Raw genomic sequence first — 26,445 nt, 5'->3', positions numbered from 1 at the left:
ATCAATCAATTTCAACTTCTCGCAGGAAAAAAAAAGATCTTGCAAAGTTGGAATTGATTGAATTTTTAGTTCCACCCAGTCTGCCGTTACCACTGCAAACATGCCCACCCAATGGGCCATGCCCACCCAATGGGCTACACCCACCCAATGGGCCACACCCACCCAATGGGCCATGCCCACCCAATGGGCTACACCCACCCAATGGGCCACACCCACCCGGCAGCCGATGATACATAAGTGGGTTTTGGGTTGCAGTTTGGGCACTCGGTCTCTAAAAGGTTCGCCATCAATGGCATAGAGTTTCCTGCCTGAGCAGGGCTTTTCAACCTTTTCACCCATTGTACCACTTTTAGGATATGGCAACATCCGAGTACCACCAGTCGCCTAGCAAGGTGTCAAAAACGTGATGACCCCCACCCCAAAAAGGAAAAAAGTGATAAAGTACAGGTAGTCCTCGACTTACAACAGTTCGCTTAGTGACTGTTCGAAGTTACAATGGCACTGAAAAAAGTGTCCCCCAAGCCACAGTCGAGCAAGACACTTGCCTGCTCTTCCTCCTGTCCGAGGTTTTCATTGTTGTGAGCATTTCTGTTGAGGATTGGCAGCGGGGATGGGGTGGGGGTGTTTGGTTTTTATTCCCCCCCCCATCTGCTGGGTGGTTGCAGCAGGTTTTGGTCACTTCACATGACCCTGGGACACTGTGACCATCATAAATATGAATCAGTTGCCAAGCATCTGAATGTAAATCACAAGACCCTGGAGATGCTGCAACATTCCAGCTGATCAGCGCTTCTTCTGGGCTCAGCAGAAGCACCAGGATCAATGCTGCTTTCCAGCTGATTGGTGCTTCTTCAGGGCTCAGCAGAAGTGCCAGGATCAGCACCGAGCTCCAGCTGGAGCCTGGCGCTGATCCTGGTGCTTCCACTGAGCCCTGACAGCCCCGAAGAAGTGCTGATCCTGGCGCTTCCGCTGAGCCCTGACAGTCCTGCAGCTCCAGTCATCTCTCACTCAGGCTTGTCGGTGCTGCCACCGGTTCAGCTCATTCCCCTCCCCCACTACCACTTTTCTAGGATGGTCGCGTACCACCTGCCAGGTGCCAATGTACCACAGGTGGTACCCGTACCACTGGTTGAAAAGCCCTGGACCTCCAAGGTCTCTTCCAACTCTATTTTTTATTTTTATTTTTATTTTTTAAATAATAATAATAATAATAATAATAATAATAATAATAATAATAATAATAATAATAATAATAATAATTATTATTATTATTATTATTATTATTATTATTATTATTATTATTGTTATTGTTATTGTTATTGTTATTATTATTATTATTATTATTATTATTATTATTATTATATTTGAAGAGACATACCTTGATCAAGAGAAGTTGATGCCCTAATAATTTAGATTTTCAAATAACAAGCCTGTATTTTTCCTCTAACATTACACATTACTACCTCTCTGGAAACTGAAAGAGAAAGATGATACCATTTAAAGTAAATATTCTCAGTTATATGAAACATGTGATGGTTTTATAACTGTAAGTGTGTACAAACTAGTGTGCAGTTTTATCATCATTCTAGCCATTGTCTATCTACTGCAGGATAAAGGCCTCATCCGCATGTTTCCAACCAATATGTCCTGAGCTTTCTTCGGCCAGTTGGGCCCACAATACTTGCTGATGTTGTCGATCCATCTTGTTTTAGGTCTCTTTCGTGGATGCTTTTTATCAAGTGGGATCCATTCTGCTTTGGTCCACCTGCCATGAGTTTGTCTTGTTATGTGACCAGCCCGTTTCCATTTCAATTCTTTTACTCTCTTGATGATATTGTATACTTTCGTTTGTTCTCTAATCCATTTGCAGGTCTTTCTATCTTGTCTTTTAATGCTGAGCATGTATCTTTCCATTGCTCTTTGTGCCACTCATAGCTTTTGTGTTGATTGTGAGTTTAGTGTCCATGTTTCACCGGCATATGTTAGAACAGGTAGCATATGTGTGTATCTTTATAGCTCTTCTGGGTCTTGTGAGAGGAGAACAACATCATCTGCAAATCTTAAGTGATTTAAATAGATGTCATTGATTTTTATTCCATCTTTTGCCCAATCTAGTTTGCAAAATACTTCTTCAAGGCAGGCTGAGAAAAGGATAGGTGATATTGTATTGTCTTGTCGTACACCTATGTTCATTTCCACTTCAAGATCATGAAGGCAAATTGTCACCACTGTTTTTTCATAAATTGATTGTAGTAAGTTATATAACTGAGAATATTTACTTTACTTACTTTAAATAGTATCATCTTTTTCTTTCGGGTACTTATTTAGATATATCTTTTTTTTCTTTTTTGAAGCTTGAGTATATGCAATTTTGGATAATTTTTGAGATCTATAGACTGGGTTTTCAAACTCTGATCTCTGGTTTCCATAAGCTCTTGATGAAGTTTCAAACTCAGGGCAAAACAAAAATCACTTGAATGCAGCAGTTTTTATCTCAGTAGAAGTTTCCTCTTGATCAGGGGTCCTAGAATTAAAAAAAATGAAAAGCTTTTTCTGAGTAACATGTTAAATAGATCTTTTATTAATGCATTTAAGTAGTTATTATTATTTTTATTTTTATTATTATTATTATTATTATTATTATTATTATTATTATTATTATTATTATTATTATTATTATTATTATTATTATTATTATTTATCACATTTATACCCCACCCTTCTCCTGGTGGACTCAGGGCGGCTTACAGCCAGTTTAAAACAAAATAGCTAATACAATATACAAAATTTAAAATGCGGTTAAAATGAAATATTAATATAGGCCTTTTCTTTTTTTAAAAGTTATTTAAAAACCAAATTTAAAATACCCCTTAGGCCAGTCCTGCCAGCTGAAATAGCCATGTCTTGAGGGCGCGGCGGAAGGAGGGGAGATCTGGAATCACCCGGATCTCTGGGGGTAATTCGTTCCAAAGGGTGGGGGGTCCAACAGAGAAGGCCCTCCCCCTGGGGGTCGCCAGCCGACACTGTCTGGTTGACGGCACCCTGAGGAGACCCTCTCTGTGGGAGCGTATCGGCCGGTGAGAGGTAATCTGTGGCAGAAGGCGGTCTCGGAGGTAACCAGGTCCGATGCCATGGCGCGCTTTAAAGATGATAATCAACACCTTGAAGCGCACCCGGAAGGCCACAGGCCTTACGTTACAGAATGATCCACTATAGGTAGACTTTATCTACTAAGTTTTGGGAACCAGTATATTTGTAAATGTTTTTTTGTATATCCATAGTTTGGGTCTTGTTTTTTTAATTATTATTTTATGCATGCATAAATGTCAGATGAGCTTTGTGTATGTATTAATTACACTTTTTAAGGATTAGGATTAGGTGTCTATGAAATGTGTTTGCACCTCTTTCTCCTTGATCAGTCATGGTAGATCTTGCTAGGTAAGCTCAGTCACAAATGGCTCCCTTTATTGGACCAGTCTACTCAGTTGGTGATGGAGGAAGTCCTTAGTGCAGGGGGTAGGCAACCTTGGCTCTTTTATGACTTGTGGACTTCAACTCCCAGAATTCCTGAGCCAGGCATGCTGGCTCAGGAATTCTGGGAGTTGAAGTCCACGAGTCATAAAAGAGCCAAGGTTGCCTACCCCTGCCTTAGTGGCTTACACTGACTTCTCTATTCTATGGGGGGTGAAAGGGCTTCTTAATTGTTAATGCTGCCTGCAAACCACTTCAAATTCATTCCACTGTTGGTGCTTGTGGTTGGGGAGTTTTGCAAACCCTCTAATCATTGTTTGTGGCCAGGTTTCCTTCTATGATCAAGAAGAAGATGCTAATGGGAGAAAAGAGAGAGATGTAATCATAGAAGAAAGAAAAAGTTTAGTTTCCACAATCTAGTCCTTCAATTCCCTTAGATTACTGGAAGAGACTATTCACAAATAATTAAAGCCATCGGTATTGGTTTATTCTCTAATCAAGAAACTATATTTTGTAAAATCAAAATGATTGAGGTCAGAAAAGATGCTCAACCAAGACTTCTCAAGGTTTACCATTACTCTCTCAAATGAAAAAAAAACACGAATATATGTGTCTTTCCATGGAAAAAAATGTAATGGTTTCTTTAGTGCCTGCTTTAGGCAAAAAATAAATAACCCACTTATTTTTAATAATTAAATTTTAATCTGTGTGTCAGGTAAAACAATAATATATTTCTGCAACTTTAAAAATTAAAACACTTAATAGAATAAAAAAGAACGAATCATCACATATTTTAAATGAAAAAATTAATCTTATTTTTGCATATTTTCTGAAAAAAGGGAAATTATTTTTAAGACAGTTACTCTTTTTTTCTCATTCCTCATGTAGTAATCATTTATACCTCATGATCTTTATAGCAACAACCAAAGAAAACCCTAATTTGCATAAATAGCATGTTGCAAATGGAATCTTTATGGTCATAGCTTTCTTACTTTATTCTCTTCTCATTTATTTGTTGTTCTCATTTTGTGCACTGATCCTAAGGAAAGACATTTTTGGGAAAGGAGAGTTTTGTCCATTTTAACTGCATTAAAATCCATAAAATACAGTACTTTGATCAAAGCAAATTAAGAATGTTTGGTCAACAATTGTAATATAATGATGGATTTTATCAGGTATTTCAAAATGTGTCCTATTGGTTGAAGAGTATAATATTGCTCATGGAACTCTTCTATCCTTGGTAAGCAAAGGAACAAGGTGGAAAACCAATTCATAAGCGCAGTAAAATTTACAGATCTGAGCTCAACTAATATGCCCAGAGTGACTTGGAACAGTGATTGCGACCCCTCTCAAAGTTACTTGCAATTCCCGTGGCGATGTCAGTTCGATGACCTTGATGCTAAGCCAAAACAAAGCAAACTACACTGTGGTTTAGTGCAATACATAAAACTAGCTATCATCTAATGTGCATGAAAATAGTGAGAGGTATTTCAATTCTCAGGATGATGAAGCAAAGTGGAAGAACTGAAATAGACATACCGTATTATTTCAAATTATTTAGATAATCCAAGTTCTACAATTTTCTGGCTGTTTTTCTTAAAGTGCTGAGATTGTTTTAGCTATTACCTCTTGGTAACTTAGACTAGTATTGTGCTGAGAGCTCAAAGTAGATAGGAGTAGTGTCACATGATGTCTTATCTTGGCTGATAATGTGAAACTAAAGCATATGCATGCAAACAATCCTCCAAGCAGTTATGATCTTTAATCATATTATTTCCTGGCACATGAAGGAATGCTTTTATTTAGCTCTATTTCCTGGAGATGCCTAGAGTGATTCTTGGTAGGCACAGTAGAAAAGTACTATGGAACAGATAATTTGTCTATATGCTTCAATAGTATCTGTGTTTACTATATAGTATTCTGCCCATATGTCTTACTGTAAAAGAAAATTTTTAAATCTTCTCTTAAACATAACCCTAAACATAACCTTCTCTTAAACATAACCATCAGTGACATTATAGTCTTTTTCTTAAGAATTATTATGTCTTTTTTAGCTCACAAATTTTTTTAAAATTACTTTATATAGTGATATAAATACTTTATATATACCCCATTGCCGGCAATGCAAAAAGAGTCGTGATATGTCACGACACGTTACGTGACGTGGCGAGTTTGACACCCGTGTTCTAAACAATCTGATCACTTGTCTCTATTATTACCGGTATTTAGAATAGAGGACTTATATATAAAATAAGACATTTTTTTGGTTTATTTTGCTTCTTCCTTAATACACTAAATCTATCAATACCTTTATGGTCTTTGTGACTATCATATCTCCTTGGGATACGAGATTTAGATAGAGCATGAAAACCATAGGACTCATCTGGGATTTGGATTACCTTTAATCCTTAAGGTGGTTTTTAGAATTTGTAGAGTGTTTTTTTACACTTTTGAGTGTGTGAATTGATGGATCATTTCCAGTGAGACTTCCTTGCTCTATTCCAAAAATATTAACTACTACAAGAGTGACCTTGGCACCCAAGAGTCGACATGATGAGGAGCTTAGCCAGAACTGAAGTGAGACTCAGAAGGTAAATGAATCATATCAAGTATGACCATTGCAGGCCTGAAAATGATTTTTAATTAACCACTGATCCTCAGTGGCAGCAAGTTCATAAAAGCTGTACATCTCAAGGGAACCATATAAAATGTATAAGCAGCAATTTACAAAATCTAATAAGTCTTTTTGAAACTGCTGCTTTCATTCATCCCCTAGCCTTTTCTTATATATACTGCTCAAAAAAATAAAGGGAACACATCCTATAGGATTTCTTATAGGATGTGTTCCCTTTATTTTTTTGAGCAGTATATTTAGCTGCCCAATGATTTCTCAAGATTTAATCTATTAAAGTCACACAAACTCTACTACTTTATCACTTGTGTATCATATAACTTCTTCCTTTTTTTCTTTTTAAATCAGAGAGACAATCAATCAAGAAATGTAAAAACTACGAGTCTTGTAGCATAAGCTTTTCTGGGCCAGACCCTACTCCACCAGATACATGAAGCAGTCACCTAATGGGTAGGTATATATATCCTAGTACAGAGAGAAGGAAATTAATATCTATAGGGAGAAGAGTAGGGGGAGAGGCCCAGTGGTCAAGCAATGAAAGAGGGGGTGGGCAGTGTAATCACAATGCCATGCAGAGCGCAACTGATTACTCAATGCAATCCAATTTTACATAAACCTATGACAAAAAAGCATAAATTTTTAAAACTGGAGTCTTACATAAAGACCTACTTTTCTGCAAGGTTGCAACTAGCAACTTATTTCCAGTCAACAGAATCCATTTATATTTTGCTTATGTATTTTTCAACAGAATAGAAGAATTTGTAAAAATTACTGCATAACATTATACACTTGCCTCTCAAACAGTTCATTAATGTTAGATTTTAAAGATGAGTGCGGTAAAAATGCTGCAAAAGTTTTCCCATGAATACTTGAAAGAACTAATAGAATGACTGCTGCATTTAATGGTTTAGTAAGCATTTTAGTTCCTACTTCCAAGTACCTTTCCTCTTTTCAAGACAGATTGATGGCATCTTCACATAAACTCCCTTGGTAAATATGCCCTTACAGCAAGTCGACTTTCCAGGCACCTTAGCAGAAAAAAGCATGATGTATTAACATCATCTTAAACTGAGTATCGCTACCATAGAGTACTGAAAAGACCACTGTTGTCTGCAGCCAGATCCTACAATATAACTCTCTTTTCTCCATTCTTTGGGTTCAGAAACGTCTTTCTCCAGGAATTGCATCACAAATTCTTAAAACTCAACTTTAATTTGAGATGGTCAAGTTAAAAAATAGATTGGCAGGGTTTCATCAAGTGCCAAGGTATATCTTCTATAGAACCATCCTGGAAAGTAGTCATTGATCCTCACAACCTTAAATGATTGCTTAGAATCTGTACCCAGGTCTAAAGCAGGTATTCATCAACACTAATGGGCTACCTAATGTAAGTTAAATTGTGATGCCACTTCTGTTCCATACCACCTCAATAAATAACATCTGCCATAATATTGAGAATTCACTCATCTGTCCATTATGCCCTTCTATGATAAACAAAACAAGGGTTTTCTTAATTCAGGAAGATAAATGAAATTGGAAGCTGCTTAATTTGGTATTCCTGATGAAGCTACTGTCATTTTATACGATTTTATAGTGTTGATGTGCTATGTCTAATTGTAATCTACTAGTGATTCCACTAGTCACAAATGAGTCACACTCATTCTGATTTGTGTTCTGCATAATATTGTGGTGCATCTACTTTCTTGTGCAGTGCTTGACCTTTTGGCTTTGCTTTCGACACCTCCTTCTCTTTGTACCTAGGGTATATGCATACACATTTACCTACTGAGGTGACTATGTATTTGGTTTATGAAAACTTATGTCACAAAAAACTGATAGATAATAAGGTGCCAGTTAACTTTTTGACTATTATTCATATCAGGTTGGGGAACTGCAACCCTCATTTGGGAATGATAACCATATTTGGTAAATACTGTCACATGATTATAAAAATGGCTAATATACAATCTAGTTTCATTTATTTAATGTAATCCCAAATGATAGTATCTAGGAAACTGATTGTTTCACTGGATGATGTCCTGGTTTTTAATCTGTTCTCATAAAAGATGCAATTATGGTGTTCAATCTTTCAATGTTCCTGAAGACATAGAGTTGGATGCAGCCTAAGTAAGTTACCTGAGATCAATACAAGCTACTTGAGAACAGGACAAAGTTAATTGAGTACCAATGATTTATCATGAGAACTTGGTGGAAATCAATATTCTGTTCTAAAGGGTCTGTATTAAAAAAAGATTTGCGATTATATTATTTATCCTCTAGGTTGGATGAAATTCTCCAGTTTTAATTATGGCTATGACACTAGTTGAGGAGTAATAGTCTGGAAGATATCAGGCTAGAGTAGAAAAAAGTAGTTTACGTCATCACTACTGGGGGAAAATACCTCCTTATACTGCAGACTCAAATCTTTCTTTTCATAGGTTTTTAGATTCAATGGCTCTATTGTCTGTTTTATCATGGGTTTTTTATTATTTATTCTTTATGCCGCCCATCTCTCCTACAAAGGGACTTTGGATAGCTTAAAGGTTATTTTTAATACTCTTTAGGCTAAAATGATCATTTACATTCTGTACTTTTTAACAGGCATGAATCGGCATCCACCAGGTCCTGATATTTCCACCTTTTATCCCTTATCTCCTGGCAGTGTTGGGCAGATAACCCCACCACTTGGCTGGTAAGAGCTTCCTGCTACTTCTGAGTCACACATCTGTGTGCATGTGTGAGTCACACACATGTATTTTGTGTTATGTAAACCCAATGCAAGTTTATTGACTTGAGAAATGACTCATTTTTAAATAATTGTAATGTTTCAGTTTTTAAATAACAATTATCAGCAACCTACTAAGAGCAAATCTGGATTCCAGAAACAATATGATGATCTTAAATGAAATCCACTGTACAATTTACAGATTATATGGCTTGAATACTTGGGGACCTAATAATATGTGTTAGGTAAGATCATTTATTTGGACTTGTAAAATACACAAGTTCCACTGAATACATATAGAATACATACATATTACCACTAAATAACCATAACTCATATGCTCTCATTTTGCATTAATTTATCTTCAATGTAACAAATGTTTCAAATTTGTAAAATTCTTTAAGCAAACTCTTCATCATGAAGGAGGAATGCCCAATTTGATTCAATGTATTAAATGTGTTCTTTAGCTGAAAAAATAGCAATTGAATGAATTTACCTTTCACGAAATTTCTTCCAAGTAGTCAATCAGGTGCAGTATTACTTAGCAAGAGTGTATCTGACATAAACAAATGGGGAGAAAAAAGAATTGTCATAATCCAAATTTTTGTAAATTTTAGATAATAATATTAATGATGCTAATGATCTATATACCTCTTTTGAGTATTTATTTTGGGAGTGATTCTTGTCATTAAGCTGGTACATTAGATAGAAAAACTCCATTTGCTACATGATATTAATTCATGTCAAAAATACTAAAAATAGTTTAACAAACGTTTTTAATTGAAAGAAAATTAGGAGAGGCAAGAGTTTGATGGCCAAACTTTTTTATATTATTGCAGCTGCTTTTTCACTAGGGAAGGATTTTTGGAGTGTGGGAATAGGTTCAGTTCCAACTTTTAAATTTTAACAATTGTTTGCTTTTTTTGGGATGTACATTTTTTTCAAACAAGATGACTCTGAACTAAAAATATTGGTAATATGAATAGTGTACAGCAGAGAATGCTCTTATGTTTCTGCTTACTGTTGTACTATATGATTGATATTTGAATTGTGTGTGCATAATTGTGTACATGTGCAATGGTCTAACCTACTGTGCATGCATGGAAGTTGATTTAAGTGTGAAGAGTGCCATGGTGAGAATAAGAAAGAGCCAGCAGCTTTGAAATGCCAGTTTCTTAAATTTGTCAATCAATAGCTCTGCTTGAATAGAATTGAGTGTATTCTTTCAAGGAAAATTCAGTTATTCTCTCTGAAGTTGATACACAAGTGTGTTAACTTCTATTCAGAAGTTAATTAATTCACGACGGAGAAAAAGACCATGTAAACTATACATGAAAGATTCAAAATATCTGAAACATTTATATTGACCTATTAATGTATCTATTCAGAAGAACAGAACTTTAAACTCCATTTCAAGGGGTTTTTTTTGCGTTCAAACTGTATGAACTTGGGCTGTCTACACACATTGGGTCTGATTTCAGGAAGATGCTTCAGACAGTTTGTTATATGCAAACAACACTCTCCAATGCTTCACGATGTGGGAAAAGACATTAACACACAGCTTTCGTTAGAGTCCCAGTATACTAGGATTTTTCAGAATTCCCTTTTACCAAAGCTAGACAAAGCTATTGGTTCCTTCTGCCTGATTGCTCCAGTTTGGCTCCTCCTCCTTCTGCCATGGGAGTGGCTAAACAGTACAGGAAGGTACAACCCTTTTGTGTTTTACGAAAACTGGGATTCTCAGATTGTTACTATTTTAATAATCATAATATACTAAGAATAAATCCTAGTTTATTATTCTTTTGAAGTGAAGAATATGCTTACTTGGTTTATTAGTAGGTTATCACTTTATTGGTGTTTGGAAAAAGGCAGATTCACTTCTGTTACATTATAATTGATGGGTTGCTTTCTTCTGTGACCTCAGGCAAGGTCAGCCTGTATATCCCATCTCAGGTGGATTCAGGCATCCCTACCCATCTTCACTTTCCGTCGACACTTCCATGTCAAGGTAGGTGTAGGTGGGGAATAACTGGCTCAGGAGTAAATGCTGGACATGAAGGGGAATTGGCTGTATTGCTTTGTGCCGGTGACTGCCTTTGCTTCCTCTCTGCCCCTTAGCTAAACTGTCTTTGTGTATGTATATATAATACTGTGTATACACAGCTTGCTATTATCATTGGCTGATTAAAAAAACATCAAATCTGTGATACAGCAATCTTACTGAAGCCAAAGAGAGTATTAGTTTCGTCAGCACAAGTGCAATGAAATCATTGTACATAATGACGGAAAATAAAACTTTTTACAGTTTGCTTTTTGTTCTCTTTCCTTTCTTTGCAGTTTAATTGTAGAATGCAAGATGAGGGGGAAATTTTCCAGGCTCCAAACTATTTTACAAGTTCGGCAAAAGAAGCTGTGTAGACATGGTTATATTGCTGTATGAATAAGGAACTCTAGTGCAAGCAGGCAGCACTAACTAGGTGTTGGTGGTGGCCTAATTTTATACCATTCTTATCTTTCTGTGGTATGAAAATGTGGGATCTATATGCTGTGCTTGGTGTACCCAAAGGTCGCTGTCATTTTCTATGTATCTTATATCAATAAAATGCAACATACAGATAACAACAATTTAACACATTTGGTGTGTGGATACATGTGCTGTTTGCAATTTAATCATACTTTTTATTTCCTCCCATTTACAAATGTACCAAACTCTGCAGACCCCCTGTGAGAACATCACAGCCTCCCAGCAGTCTGCAGATCAAGGGTTGAGAACCACTGGGCTAGATAATTTTATGTACAGTGCAGAAAAAAAGTAAGAAATAGGAAGCTAAAGAAAGTAAAGATATAATACAAGAAAACAATAGCTCAAACTAGTTTACACCAGCATTTTTCACTGTATTGCTCCATATCTTTCTATCTTGTTAAAAAAAATCCTATTGTTCTTTAAATTTCTCATCATTCTCTTTCTAAGAATCTCATCAATCCCATCAAATGCTTTCTCTCTTTCTTTCATGCTGTCGGTCCCTTTTTCAGGGTTCCTTTTTCAGTCCTCCATTTTCAGGGTTCCTTTTTCAGCCCTCCTTCATTTAACAATGCTTCACTCTTTACAGAATCTTTTCTAGTTTTACCCCAGCCCTAGTAATCTTATTCCATGCAGATTAGGATCTCTGAATGGAGACTATTTTGCAAACCAACGTATTCTTGCCCAGATGCTGGCAGTATATTGACATGCACAGGATGCAGTCCTTGTCAATATTAAAGTTGAAGTCTGGGCCATATTTGATGGGAGAAATAATCTTGGCCAAATAAAGAGAATAATTGGTTCCCCATCACCGCCGCCAGCACCACCACCACTATGATGATCTTTAAAACATTGGGGCATTATTGATTTTATCTATCCAATTTACGCATGTTCCCTAGCTTTTTATAATATTAGCACTATGGTCTGCTTTTAAGCTGGTAATAATTTGAATGGCTTCACTATTATGAAGTACAGAAAATTCTGCTGGAATCGTGAAAAGCTATTTAATACAGTATTTACTGGAATATTTTTTTATAAAGAAGTGAAAAGATAGGATGAGGTAGGATCTATGCTGGAAATCCTTTCCAGTGTAATCGGTAAGCTGCCCCAAAAGGTCCTTGTGGTATGCAGTAGCTACTTTGCTTTAAGAGGCACACACCAGTGTGTAGTGCTTTAAAGGTCTGAGAAGAGACAAAGCCTGTATTTCATTACATGTAGCATTGCAGTTCAAAGTTCCTGGTATTATATTTTCTTCTAATTACTTTGATTGGATGCAACCATGCAAATTTGCACAAGAATGAGCTTCTTAGTTCTCTTCAGCCAAACATACCCTTCTGAGATTTGAACCTGGGCTGCTTGTGTGTATACACACACACACACTGATAGAAAATCCTCGAACTCTGGGAAGGGTATAAACTAGCTGTTTATTGTTAAAAACTAAAACAATAAAAAAAACTATTTACAATACTAAAAACAACCTAAGCTTTCGCTGGTCCACTGCCAGCGTCATCAGAGTGAGTATCAGGGGGTTGGGGGTTTTCTTATAAACCTTGCTAACTCAGTTTCTTGCTCATTGACCATTTGATAGGACTGTTCATCCTAACTGGCCGTAATTGCCTCAGTTGTCCCGCCTCCCCTCGTTTGCATTCCAATTTCACAGCCTTCTTTCCTCCCATTGTTTCTTTTTCCATCCTTCCTCTCCTTGTTGATCCTATCTTTCCTAATATTATCCCTGCCGGCGTATCTTCCGATCGCCCTCCCCCCGTAATCATTCTGGGTCGCATCTCTGGGTCTGGAATGCAAACGAGGGGAGGCGGGACAACTGAGGCAATTACGGCCAGTTAGGACGAACAGTCCTATCAAATGGTCAATGAGCAAGAAACTGAGTTAGCAAGGTTTATAAGAAACCCCCCCACCCCCTGATACTCACTCTGATGACGCTGGCAGTGGACCAGCGAAAGCTTAGGTTGTTTTTAGTATTGTAAATAGTTGTTTTTATTTTTAACAATAAACAGCTGGTTTATACCCTTTCCAGAGTTCAAAGATTTTCTATCATTGTACAGATATGCCTGGGATTCGTATTTTTATAGTTATTAGGGACACACACACACACACACATACACATATATTATCTTGAGTTTGGTGCACCCTGTCGGCCCAAATATGGGAGAAAGGAATCTTAATACATTGGCCTAGAGGTTAATACATCTGCTTAACATGCAGACAGCCCAGGTTCGAATCTCAGAAGGGTATGTCTGGTTGAAAAGAACTAAAAAGTTCGAAATGGCTATTCCAGTTCTCCCTTAATTCTTTGTTAACAATCCAAATTTTGAAATATTATGAACCTCTGCAGTGTGCAGACTGGGATCTTTTAGAGGTTACATAATGGTTTGATGAGAGCCATACACACCATACTGTGTAACTAGGAACATCTCCCTCTAAATTCTTCCAATTTGTTTTCAGCCGTTATAGCATCAGCTTATTCATATTTGAACAGGCTGTTTTTGTCCAATCTCTTTCTTCCTCCCAATTTTATTTAAACATATCTCAACTCTTCTTCAAAACTCCTTGAAACTGCTAATCAAGACTTCATACACTCTCTCATCACAGGCAGTTGGCCAACTTTATGATCTTAAGGGCTCTGTTTCACAACTACCCGCATTGTAGGAACTAACTTTTCCCCCTCACATAGGCTTATTCGCTTGGTGAGAGTTACTCGGTAGACCTAGATAAACATCACCAGGCATTTATTAAACAGGCTCATCACACTGGGAACAACCTTTATGGATGGCTCTGAAACTCCTCATCTTCCTCCAAACCTCAAGTTTAGTGGTTCCCTCATCTCTTTGCGAGATCAGTTGGATTCTCTGCAGTTTGACATTTAGCTAATATTTTCATTGGAGAAAATGTCCATAAAGGGTTTAGAAGTTTTAAGAAGCTTGCCCTGCTCAGTTCCACCCAGGATAAGAAGCAAGAGAGGAGTAAACCTTCTCTTGTCTACTCAGTTCCAGCTGCAACAACTCAAGTTTCTCTTCAGTGTGGATGTTTTAAATTCTATTATCCATTCTTGCTATTGAAAATGTTTCCAGTTTCTGAAGTATTTCATAAAAGTTCTACTACATATTGGACCCTTTCCTTCTCTATACATCAGCGGTTCTCAACCTTTGGGTCGTGACGCCATTTGGGGTCGATCGACCATTTCACGGGGGTCGCCAAGCAAGGCTGTCTGCCATTTTTTTCCCCTTTTCCGACGGGTGCCCTACCTCCCTTGAGCTGGGCCAGCTGGTGGTCGGCCTGCTCCGTCTCTGCCGCTTGCCAGCTACGCCTCGGCCGGCACAGGGGGCGGAACCACGCATGCGCGGCGCTTCTGGGCAGGGAAAGTCCTCGACTTACAACCGGTTGGGTAGTCCTCGACTTACGACCGGTTTAGTCCTCGACTTACGACCGGTTTAGTCCTCGACTTACGACCGGTTGGGGGTCGCGGCATTAAAAAGGTTGAGAACCACTGCTATACATTAATATACCTGCGCTCGTATAGAAAGCTCTGTTTCACCCCCTCCCATGGGAGCTGGCTAGAGAATTAGGCATCTTATTGGTCTTTGTTTCATAAAGAATTAACTGTAATTGCAGTTCTTTGAATGCCAACTGTACATTCTCATAGCTTGTCCTGTTATTTGGCCTCGGGAACTCTCAGCACTGGATCTGTTGTGGTGACTTTATTTATTCATGTATATTCCACCTTTACTATTTTTATAAATAAGGTGGTGGCATACCTAATACTCTTTCCTCCTCCTATTTTCTCCACAACAACAAACCTATGAGGAGGATTGGGCTGAAAGAGAGTGACTGGCCCACCCTGGTCACCCAGTCGGCTTTTATGCCTAAAGCAGGACTAGAATTCACAATCTTCTGGTTTCTAGGCCAGTACACTACACCAAACCTGACTTGGCAGGAACCATGCCAATGTTTGCGTTCACAGGAATAGCATTCTCACCAAACAAGTCTGTAAGCATAAGTGTATAATTCTTGTGTGGGCATTCACATATGACTACTCTCCAGAACTGTGTGCATTCTCCACTTTTAACACAGATAGGCTGTGTCCCTGTATACATTTATAATATATACCCTGTATACACTAATAATAGATAACATACCAAAAGGCTGAAGTGCACATGGGCAGTCTCTTAAATGATCAGTTATAAAAGCAGCCAGATGGGAAAGGGACAGTGTTCAATATTGAAGGATAATAGTATCAGGAGGATGAGTAGTGAGTGTATCCTGTGCCCTAGGAGTGAGTCACGTATCATAGAGACAAGATAAATATTGATCCTGGGATTTAGATTATACAATTGGAAAGCTATAGCTTCTCAAGGAAATGCAACTTTTTCAATCTTATTTTTTTCCTGCATGATCATTCCTCCTTTAGATAGCTGGTGATGGGTAACTTTAATGTCATATTTATGTGAAAAATATTTTTATGGAGCTAGGATGAAATTAGCATTGTTTCCTACTGTATGTGTTTTTAGAATAGTTGGAGGCATCTAATTTCTTTGCATATAATACAAGATATCTACTGTAGCATTTCTCCAGGATTAAAGGACAAAAATAATCCTGTTTATTCTGTCCATATCTTAGCTGTCAAATATAGGAATCTTAATATCTTTGCTGCTAGCCCAATATGAAGTATTTCTTCATAGGCTTCCCTATGATTCCTATGATTGTTCAGTGCTAGGCTAAAATTGCCATTATTAAAAAGACTTGTCCTTTTCCATCCTTTGTAGGTTTTCACATCATATGATCCCAGGTCCTCCAGGACCCCACACAACTGGAATCCCTCATCCTGCAATTGTAACACCTCAAGTCAAACAAGAACATCCACACACAGACAGTGACTTAATGCACGTGTGAGTTGGACTTTTCCACATCTTTTAACAATCCTTAATCTGCATTGCTTGGGAACCAAGTGGACATTGCAATAGTTGTGATAAAGGGCTTTTTTTCTGCTTAACATTAAAATAAAGTGTTGGATATGTGCCTGAGTACGAATATAGCATTATATTTTCAGATGTCACTACCTTGAACAGACCTGGGCTTTTTATAGTCCCTGGCCACATATGGCCTTTTGGCCGTCCCTTTCTGTCCTCTGTGAGGTCAATCAAAAATTAGAAATCAAATGTAAATAAGTGTATACCATGCACATAATACCATGCGCATTGCTTTTATTTTGAAGGTAGCTGCTAATTTTTTTAATTTACATATGTTCGTGCGTGTGTGCATGCCTAGACACCTTCACAGCCCTATAGGTTTGGTCTTCCACAATTTCTCATTTGGCTCCTTGGAAAAATTAATCGCCCACCCCTGACTTTGAATATGAAGCTGTTTACACAGAGATAACTCTTTTAGTATCAAGTCAATGAAGGCTTGCTATGTTCTGATTTTAATACAATCCAACCTAGATATGTATTGTGAAATGGATTATGGCTTATCAAAACTTATCTCATACCAACACAGAGAAATAAAAATATTTGCATAACTAGAAATATGTTTCATTTGGATGGAGGTAATACTGGTAGAATCTTTCTAATTTTATATTCTCAGCTCTGGCTTTTATGATTAACCTAACAAAGGAATACAGTTTAAACTTATATTTCAAGTGAAAACAGGCTTTTTATATAAAAAGCACAATTACATACAAATTAAATGTATATTTTTTTTAAAAAATTAAATGTTATAGATTAACACAGATATGGGAAATATACATAAAAGTGCCAAATAACACCAAAATTAGATTGCTTTTGACTTGCTCATAGATAGAGATAAAACTGTTTTAAATGACAATAATCCCCAGAGTTAGCCTTATATGTACTTTGGGGACTTGAACTTTGTTTTTCTGCCTCTCTATTTTATGAAAAAGATATATGGATATTATTCTTTTTAAAGGAGGTGAGCTTATTACTGTTCCATCTTCAGACCTGTCATTTCATAAGGACATTTTATACCATTTAAATAGGTTGGATGGAAGCAGTATCATTTATCTTTAAAATATTGGGCATTGTTGCATCCCATATTACAGGGAACTCTGTTCCTCAACACCCCTTTGACTGTTGATTCTTGCATTGCTAATTATTAGTTTATCCATAAGTTACTTTGGTCTTAAAAAGGCATGTACTGCTATATGTGTGCATATCATATAGCCATAGAAATTTGATACATCTGGAAATATTTGTGAGTTAAGGAGCTCTAAGACTTCTTAACAAATAACATAGGGAAATACTTCTAGATAGGGATGAGAGGTTATTTTTGGCTTTCTTCTTTCTTTTTCTTTATGCCTGAACACTGAAATAACCTAGGAAATACTGCCATTTAGAAATGAGGAGGTATCTGTTGATGATGTGAAATGCAGTATAAAATATCCCTTAAAAATGAGCATGGTATCAATTGTACTCTTCCATATGTTCTCTTTCCTCCTGTTACCTTTAGGAAGCCTCAACATGAACAGAGGAAAGAACAAGAGCCCAAAAGACCTCACATTAAGAAACCTCTGAATGCTTTCATGTTATACATGAAAGAGATGAGAGCGAACGTTGTAGCAGAATGTACTCTGAAAGAAAGTGCAGCCATCAACCAGATTCTCGGCAGAAGGGTATGGAGAAATATGTTTTTGTGTATATGCATATTGTGTATTCAGTCCATAGTATTCATCTCACCCACCATCAGTGGTGGGATTCAACTGGTGTGAACAACCAGTTCTCTGTGTGGATGCCACTTCTGAAGTCCATTCTGGGCCTGGGCTTTGAATGGTCACTAAATGAATGGTTGTAAGTCGAGAACTACCTGTATGCTGTTATTAATTAGGAGAAATGATCGGATAACTTAAAATAAGCCCAAAGAGTCATTTGTCATCTATAATGATTTTTTTGTCAGCTGCCGTATGTATTTAATTTCTCTCAGTCCCTATATTCTTTGTTCTCACTTCTACAACCAGGAGTCATCTGGGAAAAGCAACTCTTGCCAGATTTCTTTGCTTGCAAGAGTTTAATGATTTCATGAAACAAAATCAATAGCAAACAGCATCCCAGTCGCACTGTGGTGCAAAGTAGTTATTGGAGCAGATATCTAGATTTGTATTGTCCAACAAATTAAATAGCTTATTTTCAAAAGAGGCCTGAAAATTTCTCAATGAGATTAGGCTAGGGCAGCCTTTTCCTATGGAAAGTGATGCATAAATACTGTAGGCAATTCTCAACATCAACATCACATACTTAATATTCTGCTTTACACAGCTTTTGCAGGGAGAGGGAATAGATCTAATCAATCTCAATCATGTTAAAATATTATTGCAATACATTTTTATAAAAATATGCGTGTACCAAAAGTAGCAGAAATGTTTTTATTAAGTTGTGACTCTTACGCCTTTTATTTCCTTCAGATCTTTAACTTGATCTGTGCTTGCCAAGCACATAAACCCTTCGCTTATAAAATTAATCTTGGCGTCAGACTGATTAGGAGCCTATATGCTATGAATACTATGATGTTTATTGCATGGTCCCATCAAAGCATATATTATGTGTTTGATTATTATGTTTCCTAAACATGTCACATGATTAGAAATTCTTATATATTTCCCCAAACACTGAATTAGCTTAAGCTCTTGTCTGTATTTTGATAATTTTCTTCATTACTTAAGATACCTTTTGTCTCCCAGGATAATTCCTACATCTTCTATAATCTATAGTATAGGGTTTTGGTCTATAGCTTAATACTTATAAAGTCTCGAGATATACTGTGAGTGGGCTTTTTCTGGATAGGCATTGGATTATGAATCTAGATGTTATACTTTGATTTGAGGTAGCCTACAGTGCTGATTAGTTAGTGGGTAGTATGCCACAAGGATATTTTCCAATTCTTACTTCAACATGTGCTCTGCCTCCTTAAGATTCCACATATTTTCAGCAAGTGGCTGGACTTGTCTCAGATAGATAGGATTAGGCTTGGTTAGTATTTGGTTGGAATGCTATAGGGATTTTTTCCAGTAAATTATACTGGATTAAAAAAAAAAAAAAAAGACCTGGTAGAACAGATTTAGAAAGAAATTTCCAAATTTTGCCAAGAAAACTATTCAGGTGTCAGGAATTGAATGGAAGGAGACTATTATTACTATTATTTACTTTCAACATATAGGTAGTCTTCGATTTGCAGCAGTCACATGACTATTTTTCAGTTGCTTGGTTATCAGTTCACCTTTACAACTAGTTGCAACAGCCTGAAGTCACACAACCATCATTTGTGATGATTTTTACCAGATTACAGCAAAATTGGAAAAATGCACTTACAACTGTGGCATTTGCTTAACAACTGCTGGTTTACTTAACGACCACTGCAAAAATGTCATAAAATGTGGTCCAGTCACATGGGTCCCCGTCAGACCCAGACCAAGAATGACATAGAACAATCCAGCCAAAGTTCAGTTCTTTATTTGCTGATAAACAGAATCTTGCCAGATTAAACCTCTACCACTGTAACCCTAATGGATATACCCAGGGAGATTGTAGAGAGTGTCCATCCTAAATCTTTCCTTTGATCCAGTTCTGAGCTATATTGTGTCTTGTCTCCTCCCCATACTTAGAATGTGCTCCCTCTTTCTTGGGACACAGCCACCTCACTATAGTCTATCATATCTCCTCCCCCTTAGTAGACATATTCCATCAGAGTGCCTTGACTTATGACTGAAATGCCTTATGACCAGAAAACTGGTTCTAATTGTGATTGTAAGTCAAGGAGTACCTGTATCATGCAAGATTTAAAATTGCAATCAGCAAATAATCTGTTTTATCTTGGCAATAAACCGTTTATGTTTAGAATTTTAACTTTTAAAAAAAAGACATGTAAATGTATGTTTGGTGCTTTCAAAAATCAATAATATTTACTGCTCTTAATGTAAAAAGCATAGTCTACAATGGGGAAAAGTTTGGTTTATACATTTGACATTTTAGCTGAGAGATATTCAGTTTTTTTATCTACACTGAAATACTTTAATATACTGTAGACATAAGCAGTGGTTATTTATCAATTAATATTCGGACCACAACTTGGCCACTAAGTGAAGCGGTTGTGAAATAAAACTGTCGCTGTGCTTATGATTTTCAGCTTTTCTTTGCTTTACAGTCCTGTAAATGTTGTAAATGCAAAGACTGGTCATAAGATTACTTTTTCTATCACCATCGTAACTGTGAGCAGTTGCTACCTGAGGCAGTTGCTAAATGTAAATTACCTATTTCACTTTTTGTAAGAATTATTTTTCTTTTGACAGATCATGTTTCAAAAAGTGAATAGAGATCAGGGATGTCAGATTTTTTTAATGATTAAAATTATTTTTACCCATTGCCCCCATTTCATGCCTACCATGTTAAGGGTTTTTTTTTGAGCCAACACCATTTTAGCAAGCATCAAAAGTGAAACATTTTAAACATACACTTTAAAGAAGCATATTAAAGAGTTCTCATTCAGGCTACTTCTACATAAATTATGGCCTTATCAATGGCATGTGTACTGACCCCACCTTTTGAATATCTGGCAATCTCAGAAAAATCTTGTCTTTACAATTATTTCTGCTTGAGTTCAGTTGGCTCTGAGCATCTATCAATTCATGTAGATTTGGCTATTGGCATAATAGCGCAAACATCCTTTTTTTAATATTTGCACTGATCTGTTAAAAGCATAGTTTGTATATAACAGCAGATGACAAACAAACTGAAATTGCATTGTAGTGAAAGGAGAAATAGCATTGTGGGACTCTAGCCAAAGCTTTAGTGAAGCCTATCTCTAGGGTTATTTCAGAACAGAATAGGACAGGATGTTTAGTTTTGTTTTAAAGGATTGAAATTCTGCTGCCTTAAAAGCTCATTCCGTCTCTAAATAATATATTTCAAACTAATTGATTACACTATGAATTCAGTTATACATACGGTATATTTAGTATTGCCCATTAGAGGAGAACAGTAAAACAACTGACACAAAAAAACCTAGGTGTTGCTAATTTTTAAAATGTAATGTTATAATATTAACATTATATTAACATATCCCTGCTTTACTACTTTACAAGCACAAACAAAATGCAGAATAGAAAAGGCAACAGTAAAATCGATAAAATCAAAATGTTGGGTTACGACAGCCAAGTTTTATGTTGCAAAAATTGTGACTAATTGGCAGATAATTCAGAATATTATGATTTGGTTATGTGTCTAAAAGATAAGATTTCTCCAAAGCTTCTGTTACTAATATTTTTAAGCAGCTCTCCTTCCTTGGTAATGCAGTGTGTCTTTGGCACTTCATCTCTTTTCCTGGCTCCCTCCCATGTTTCCTGCTGCCTGTAGCTCTTGGAAGCTTCAAGCTTCTGCCCTAATTTCCTGCTGTGAAACAGCTGATGGGCAGCTGCAGCGATTGGATCAGGCTGCTGCTTGAAGGGCGAAGGCTGCTGTGGTTCAGGGAAGGTTGTGTATGTGTGCATAGAAGAGCAGCTCACTTGTTCTAAAAATTGCCTCAGGTTCAGTATTTTTGGAATGTTAAAACTACAGGGTTTGGTTTTTAAACAATGCAAGTACTAAGCTCAACAGTAAGAAGTGGTGCTTTAAAGGGCCTTCATTAGGAACTAGGAAGAGAACAGTCTGCAGCTGAAATTCCACATGACTGGAAAAGTGACCAAAAACACCCCAAGGTGGAAGATTTTGATTAGCCTGCTAAAAGTACATTCTGTTGTTGCTATGCTGTTGCTCAGAAATCATCCAGAGAAGTGCTGCAGGATTGCATGGTTAAAAAAGCAGACTGATAAATTGGTTGGTTGAATTACATGTTCTAATTTTTAATTACCATTATTGATTCTTACTCCAAATGCATCACTTCAAGATTTCATTGCTACCACTAATTAATCTGTGAAAAGCAGTTAGCAAAAGGTCTCCCTTTCTATTCATTTGTTTCATATGGCATCATCTCCATGATCCTAAATATTGCAATTGTTTTTATTTATGTATTAGGTTTATATACTTATATACAACTCTGGGTGGTGGCATAGAACATTTAAATAAAACATCATAGATAAAACAATATAGAACATAAAAATCATTGTTAAAAGTTAAAATATTACAAACATTTAAAATATATAAAACTACAAGGCATGGAAAATATATCAGCCACATTAGTGGAGCAATCTTAAAATGTCTTCGGTTCTCTGGGATCTTGAGGGACTTCTGAAACATTAAAAGAGAGGAACTAACCTGACTTGGAGAGAATATTCCATAAAGCGAGCACCATAGCAGAGAAGGCTCGCCTTCTGGGACCCATCATCCTAGCAGATGGTATCAACAACATCCCTTCTTTGCCAGATCTAATGGGATGAGCTGATGTAATTGGGAAAGATGTTGCTAAGATAACCCAGTTCTATGCCATGAATGGCTTTAAACCAGCATCTTGTATTGGAAGTGAAAGCAAACTGGTAGCCAATGCAACTCACAGAACAGAAGTTGTGAGAACATAACTGCCCATGTTGCTGCATTCTGCACCAGTTGAAACTTCCAGATCCTCTTCAAAGGCAGTCCCATATTGAGCACATTATAGGAGTTCAATCTGGAAGTGACTAAGGTATGAGTGTCTGTGGACAGAACTTCCCAATCCAGGAATGGGTGTAACTGACATACAACATGAAGTTGTGCAAAAGCCTTTCTAGACATGAGCGTTGCCTACTCTTCAAGCAGGTGTTCAGAATCACCCTCAAAATGTGCACCATATCAATCTAGAGCAGTATGGCTTCATCCAAAGATGGCATAGTCCTAGAAGCAACAGGCCCCAAAACCTAAACCTGCTCAATTTTGCCAGGATTCAGCTGAAGCCTGTTGTTCCACTCCAGACCTCACAGCCTCCAGGCACTGAGATAAGATCCTCATGGCATTGCTTAATTCATCAGTGGAAGTGATATATAATTGGGTATCATCATCTTCATTCATTGCCATGTGAAAGCCATATTTATTCAAAGTTTCCACCAGTGGTGGGATTCAAATAATTTAACAACTGGTTCTCTGCCCAAAGAGCAACTTAAGAACACATAAAGGCACGGGCTTCCCTGAATGCTAAAAGTAAAGGGGGGGCGGGTGAAGTAAGCTGCCTGAGGAAGAGGCAGAAGTGGAAAACTGCTGCAAGGTGATCGGTTTCACCCACCTCCACCCAGGAACAAAACTTCTCAAGCGACCCTGAGGAGCCTCGGTCGCCAAGGTCATATTCGCTTGCACGAAGCAGCAGCCTGTGTGGACTGCCTCCATCCCAGCTGGGAAAGGGGAAAAGGGAGAAAGGCAGCTTACTGTAAATTCCTTTGCCTCTCTGGGTGTCAAGTCTTTCTTCCTTCCTTCCTTCCTTCCTTCCTTCCTTCCTTCCTTCCTTCCTTCCTTCCTTCCTTCCTTCCTTCCTTCCTTCGTGCAGTGATCGCTGGTCCGCACTTTCTTGCTGCCCTGCATTGGCCACTTTTCAAGGGCTTTGCAGAACCATCGGGGAAGGGGAGCCTGGCCTTCCTCGCCCAGCTACATCTGGCGTAGTTTTCCTGGAGCTTACCATAGTGTCCTTCCATACGAAGCATCCTTCCTTTCCTCCCTTCTGCCAGGAGGAAAGCAGCAGAACATGGGGCTGCCATTTCCAGAATGGGGAAGAAGGAACACGGGGGCTAATGCAGGGCAGCAAGAAATAGTGCCAAGAAAGTGCGGTGGCCGCAATGGAGGGCTGGTGAAGGGATACGAGGGCTGGCGGAGGAAGGCAGCAGGGGAGGCTTGTGCCCCCCCTGGTCACGGTGCAAGCCATGGGAGAATTGGCAGAGGAGAAGGAAGCGGCAGGGACCAAAGAAAACCTCTCCAGCGGCAGACATGGCTGCTGCATAGCAGCAGCAGAGCCTTTCGCCGTCACTCCCCCCTGGCTCCGAAACAGCAAAGGGGGACTGGGTAAGGCCCATCCTCCATAGCATGGCAGTCCGGCTTGGGAGGGGAGTGAAAGAAGAGGCGGGAAGCTGACATGATCAAAGGTGCAGCATCTCCATTTGGTTTCCGTCGCTCCTCTCTTGGACTTTTGGGGAGGTTTTTTTTTCCTGCCTGGATGGAAGTTGAACGAAAACCAAACGTGTTCCGGAAAACACAGATTTATCCTAACCAGTTCTCCAAACTCGACAAAAAAATAAGTATCGGTTCTGCCAGACTGGTGTGAACCAGCTGAATCCCACCACTGGTTTCCACCAATGATTTTACCCTAACAGCAGACACGCTGCCTAGCCTTTCCCATCTGTGTTTTATAGTTTTGTTTTGGATTTGTTTCTGTGGCTTCAGACTATCATTCCTTAGCTGTCTCTCTTGTTGCAATACCATCTGCTGTCTCTCCACCCCAAATGTAGTAAGATATGTTTCAATATTTAACTCCATGCATTCCAGCTGTCCCTGTCATACTGAATATTCAGACTCTCGGGTCAAGAAACATAGACTCATGAAAATGCTGAGTTATTATATTACCCCTAAACAATTTTTTAATATTATCTCATAATTTATCAAGGTATTGCATTCATTGTATACAAAATTCAGAATTTGCTACACTATAAACTGTTATGTAAACAGCAAATTATTTCTTTTATTCAATATGTGTGAGTATAATGTGTGAATGTAAAATAAAAATTGGGATAGCCAACTTTTTTTTGGGGGGGGGCCGCTGAGGTCCATCCTTAACGGGCTAGCCAAAGGCTACACTCCCTAAGGTAGGGGGGTGCAGCTAGGGCCCAAACTAAATTTAATTTACTTAAATTAAAGGGGGAAAGGGAGGGAGGGAGAGAGAGAAAGAGAATATAGACATAGAGAGAGAATTAGAGATAGAGATAGATACAGATACAGATATAATTATAGAGTTAAAATTATTAGTCCCCAATATGCAGTTAATAATTTCCCCTTCAGTCATATTAAAAATTAGAGTTTTTAATCATATTTTGATACAAAGTAACTGTGAGTCATATTAAAAATTAGAGTTTTTATCATATTTTGATACAAAGTAACTGACTATCAAAAAAGAAAAAAAATTCAGGGTAAAATAGGATTTATTTAAAGTAAATATCATAGATTGCTTAGTAAAAATTAACAAGACAAACTGATAGATTTTTTAAATATCTTTTACACTTCTCCTAGGTTACAAGTAACCTAGACTTGTAATGAGTTCTTAGTGCATTTATTGTTTAAAAGGAAAAATATAAACCTAATATTAATATCATTATATTAATATTTTAATATCATTAATTAATTTCATCAGTATCATAGTCTTCATCTACATGGAAGCCTCTCCTTATTCAAGCAATATAGAAACTATATTATTTAAAAGCTATATATTCTTATAGCATCTCAGAACTCCATGCTGATAAACAAAAAAACCCAAAACTATGTTTACAGAGGTACTGACCTCTTTTCTCTTTCTATTATTTTTCTGTTGATCACAGTTCTCCTAGAATGGGGGATCATTTAATGTTTTGGAAAGGAGCTGAAAACTAAATCTCCAGGTGTAAAGGAAGAGAGAGGCTGATATCCTGTCTTTTTAAAATGGCATTATATCTACTGTGGTCATTATACGACAATTTCAATATACTTCCTGTCTCAAAATGGCAGGAACATGCTCTGCTGATTATTGGCAAATAGTGCTGCAAAATTTTGTCTGTGTGATAAAAAGTCATCAGATTATAGAAAAGGCAGGAGAAGCCGGAAACAGCATGCTCTCCTAAAGCCACAAATAGTCCATTCCCATGTTTTCTCAAAGGCCTTCCACACCAAATTTCAAAAATTACATGTTTAAAAACTCAAAACACCTCTGCCTGACTTCAGTTATGCACATTGTGTAAGTTTCTTATATTGCCATTGTTAACATGCAAGCATTCTGGAGTTGTATTTTTCTATGCACTGGAATAAATTGGAATTCATATCCTTAGATGTCTGCACATGTAGCTTATTCCTTTTTCACTTCACTTGCAGTGGCATGCCTTGTCGCGTGAAGAACAAGCAAAATATTACGAACTAGCTCGGAAAGAAAGGCAGCTACACATGC

The 26,445-nt window shown here is 37.5% G+C and overlaps 1 protein-coding gene across 1 annotated transcript in view; it reads left to right on the top strand.

Annotated features, from left to right (window-relative positions):
* LEF1 (lymphoid enhancer binding factor 1) overlaps positions 1 to 19,059 on the top strand; it is a 78,553-nt gene extending 59,494 nt beyond the window's left edge. Inside the window, exons 5-9 of the mRNA XM_015831770.1 lie at positions 8,705 to 8,795; positions 10,753 to 10,836; positions 16,131 to 16,253; positions 17,830 to 18,068; positions 19,055 to 19,059. Of these exons, the coding sequence (XP_015687256.1) occupies positions 8,705 to 8,795; positions 10,753 to 10,836; positions 16,131 to 16,253; positions 17,830 to 18,068; positions 19,055 to 19,059 (542 nt within the window). The remainder of the gene's footprint in view (positions 1 to 8,704; positions 8,796 to 10,752; positions 10,837 to 16,130; positions 16,254 to 17,829; positions 18,069 to 19,054) is intronic.
* Positions 19,060 to 26,445: the final 7,386 nt, after the last annotated feature.

Source organism: Protobothrops mucrosquamatus, unplaced genomic scaffold (assembly GCF_001527695.2).
Source record: "Protobothrops mucrosquamatus isolate PMUCROS unplaced genomic scaffold, P.Mucros_1.0 scaffold_4, whole genome shotgun sequence".
In the NCBI taxonomy this organism is placed as follows: Eukaryota; Metazoa; Chordata; class Lepidosauria; order Squamata; family Viperidae; genus Protobothrops; species Protobothrops mucrosquamatus.
The sequence above is the reverse complement of the archived record's forward strand: the minus strand, read 5'-3'. Positions and strand labels throughout refer to the sequence as shown.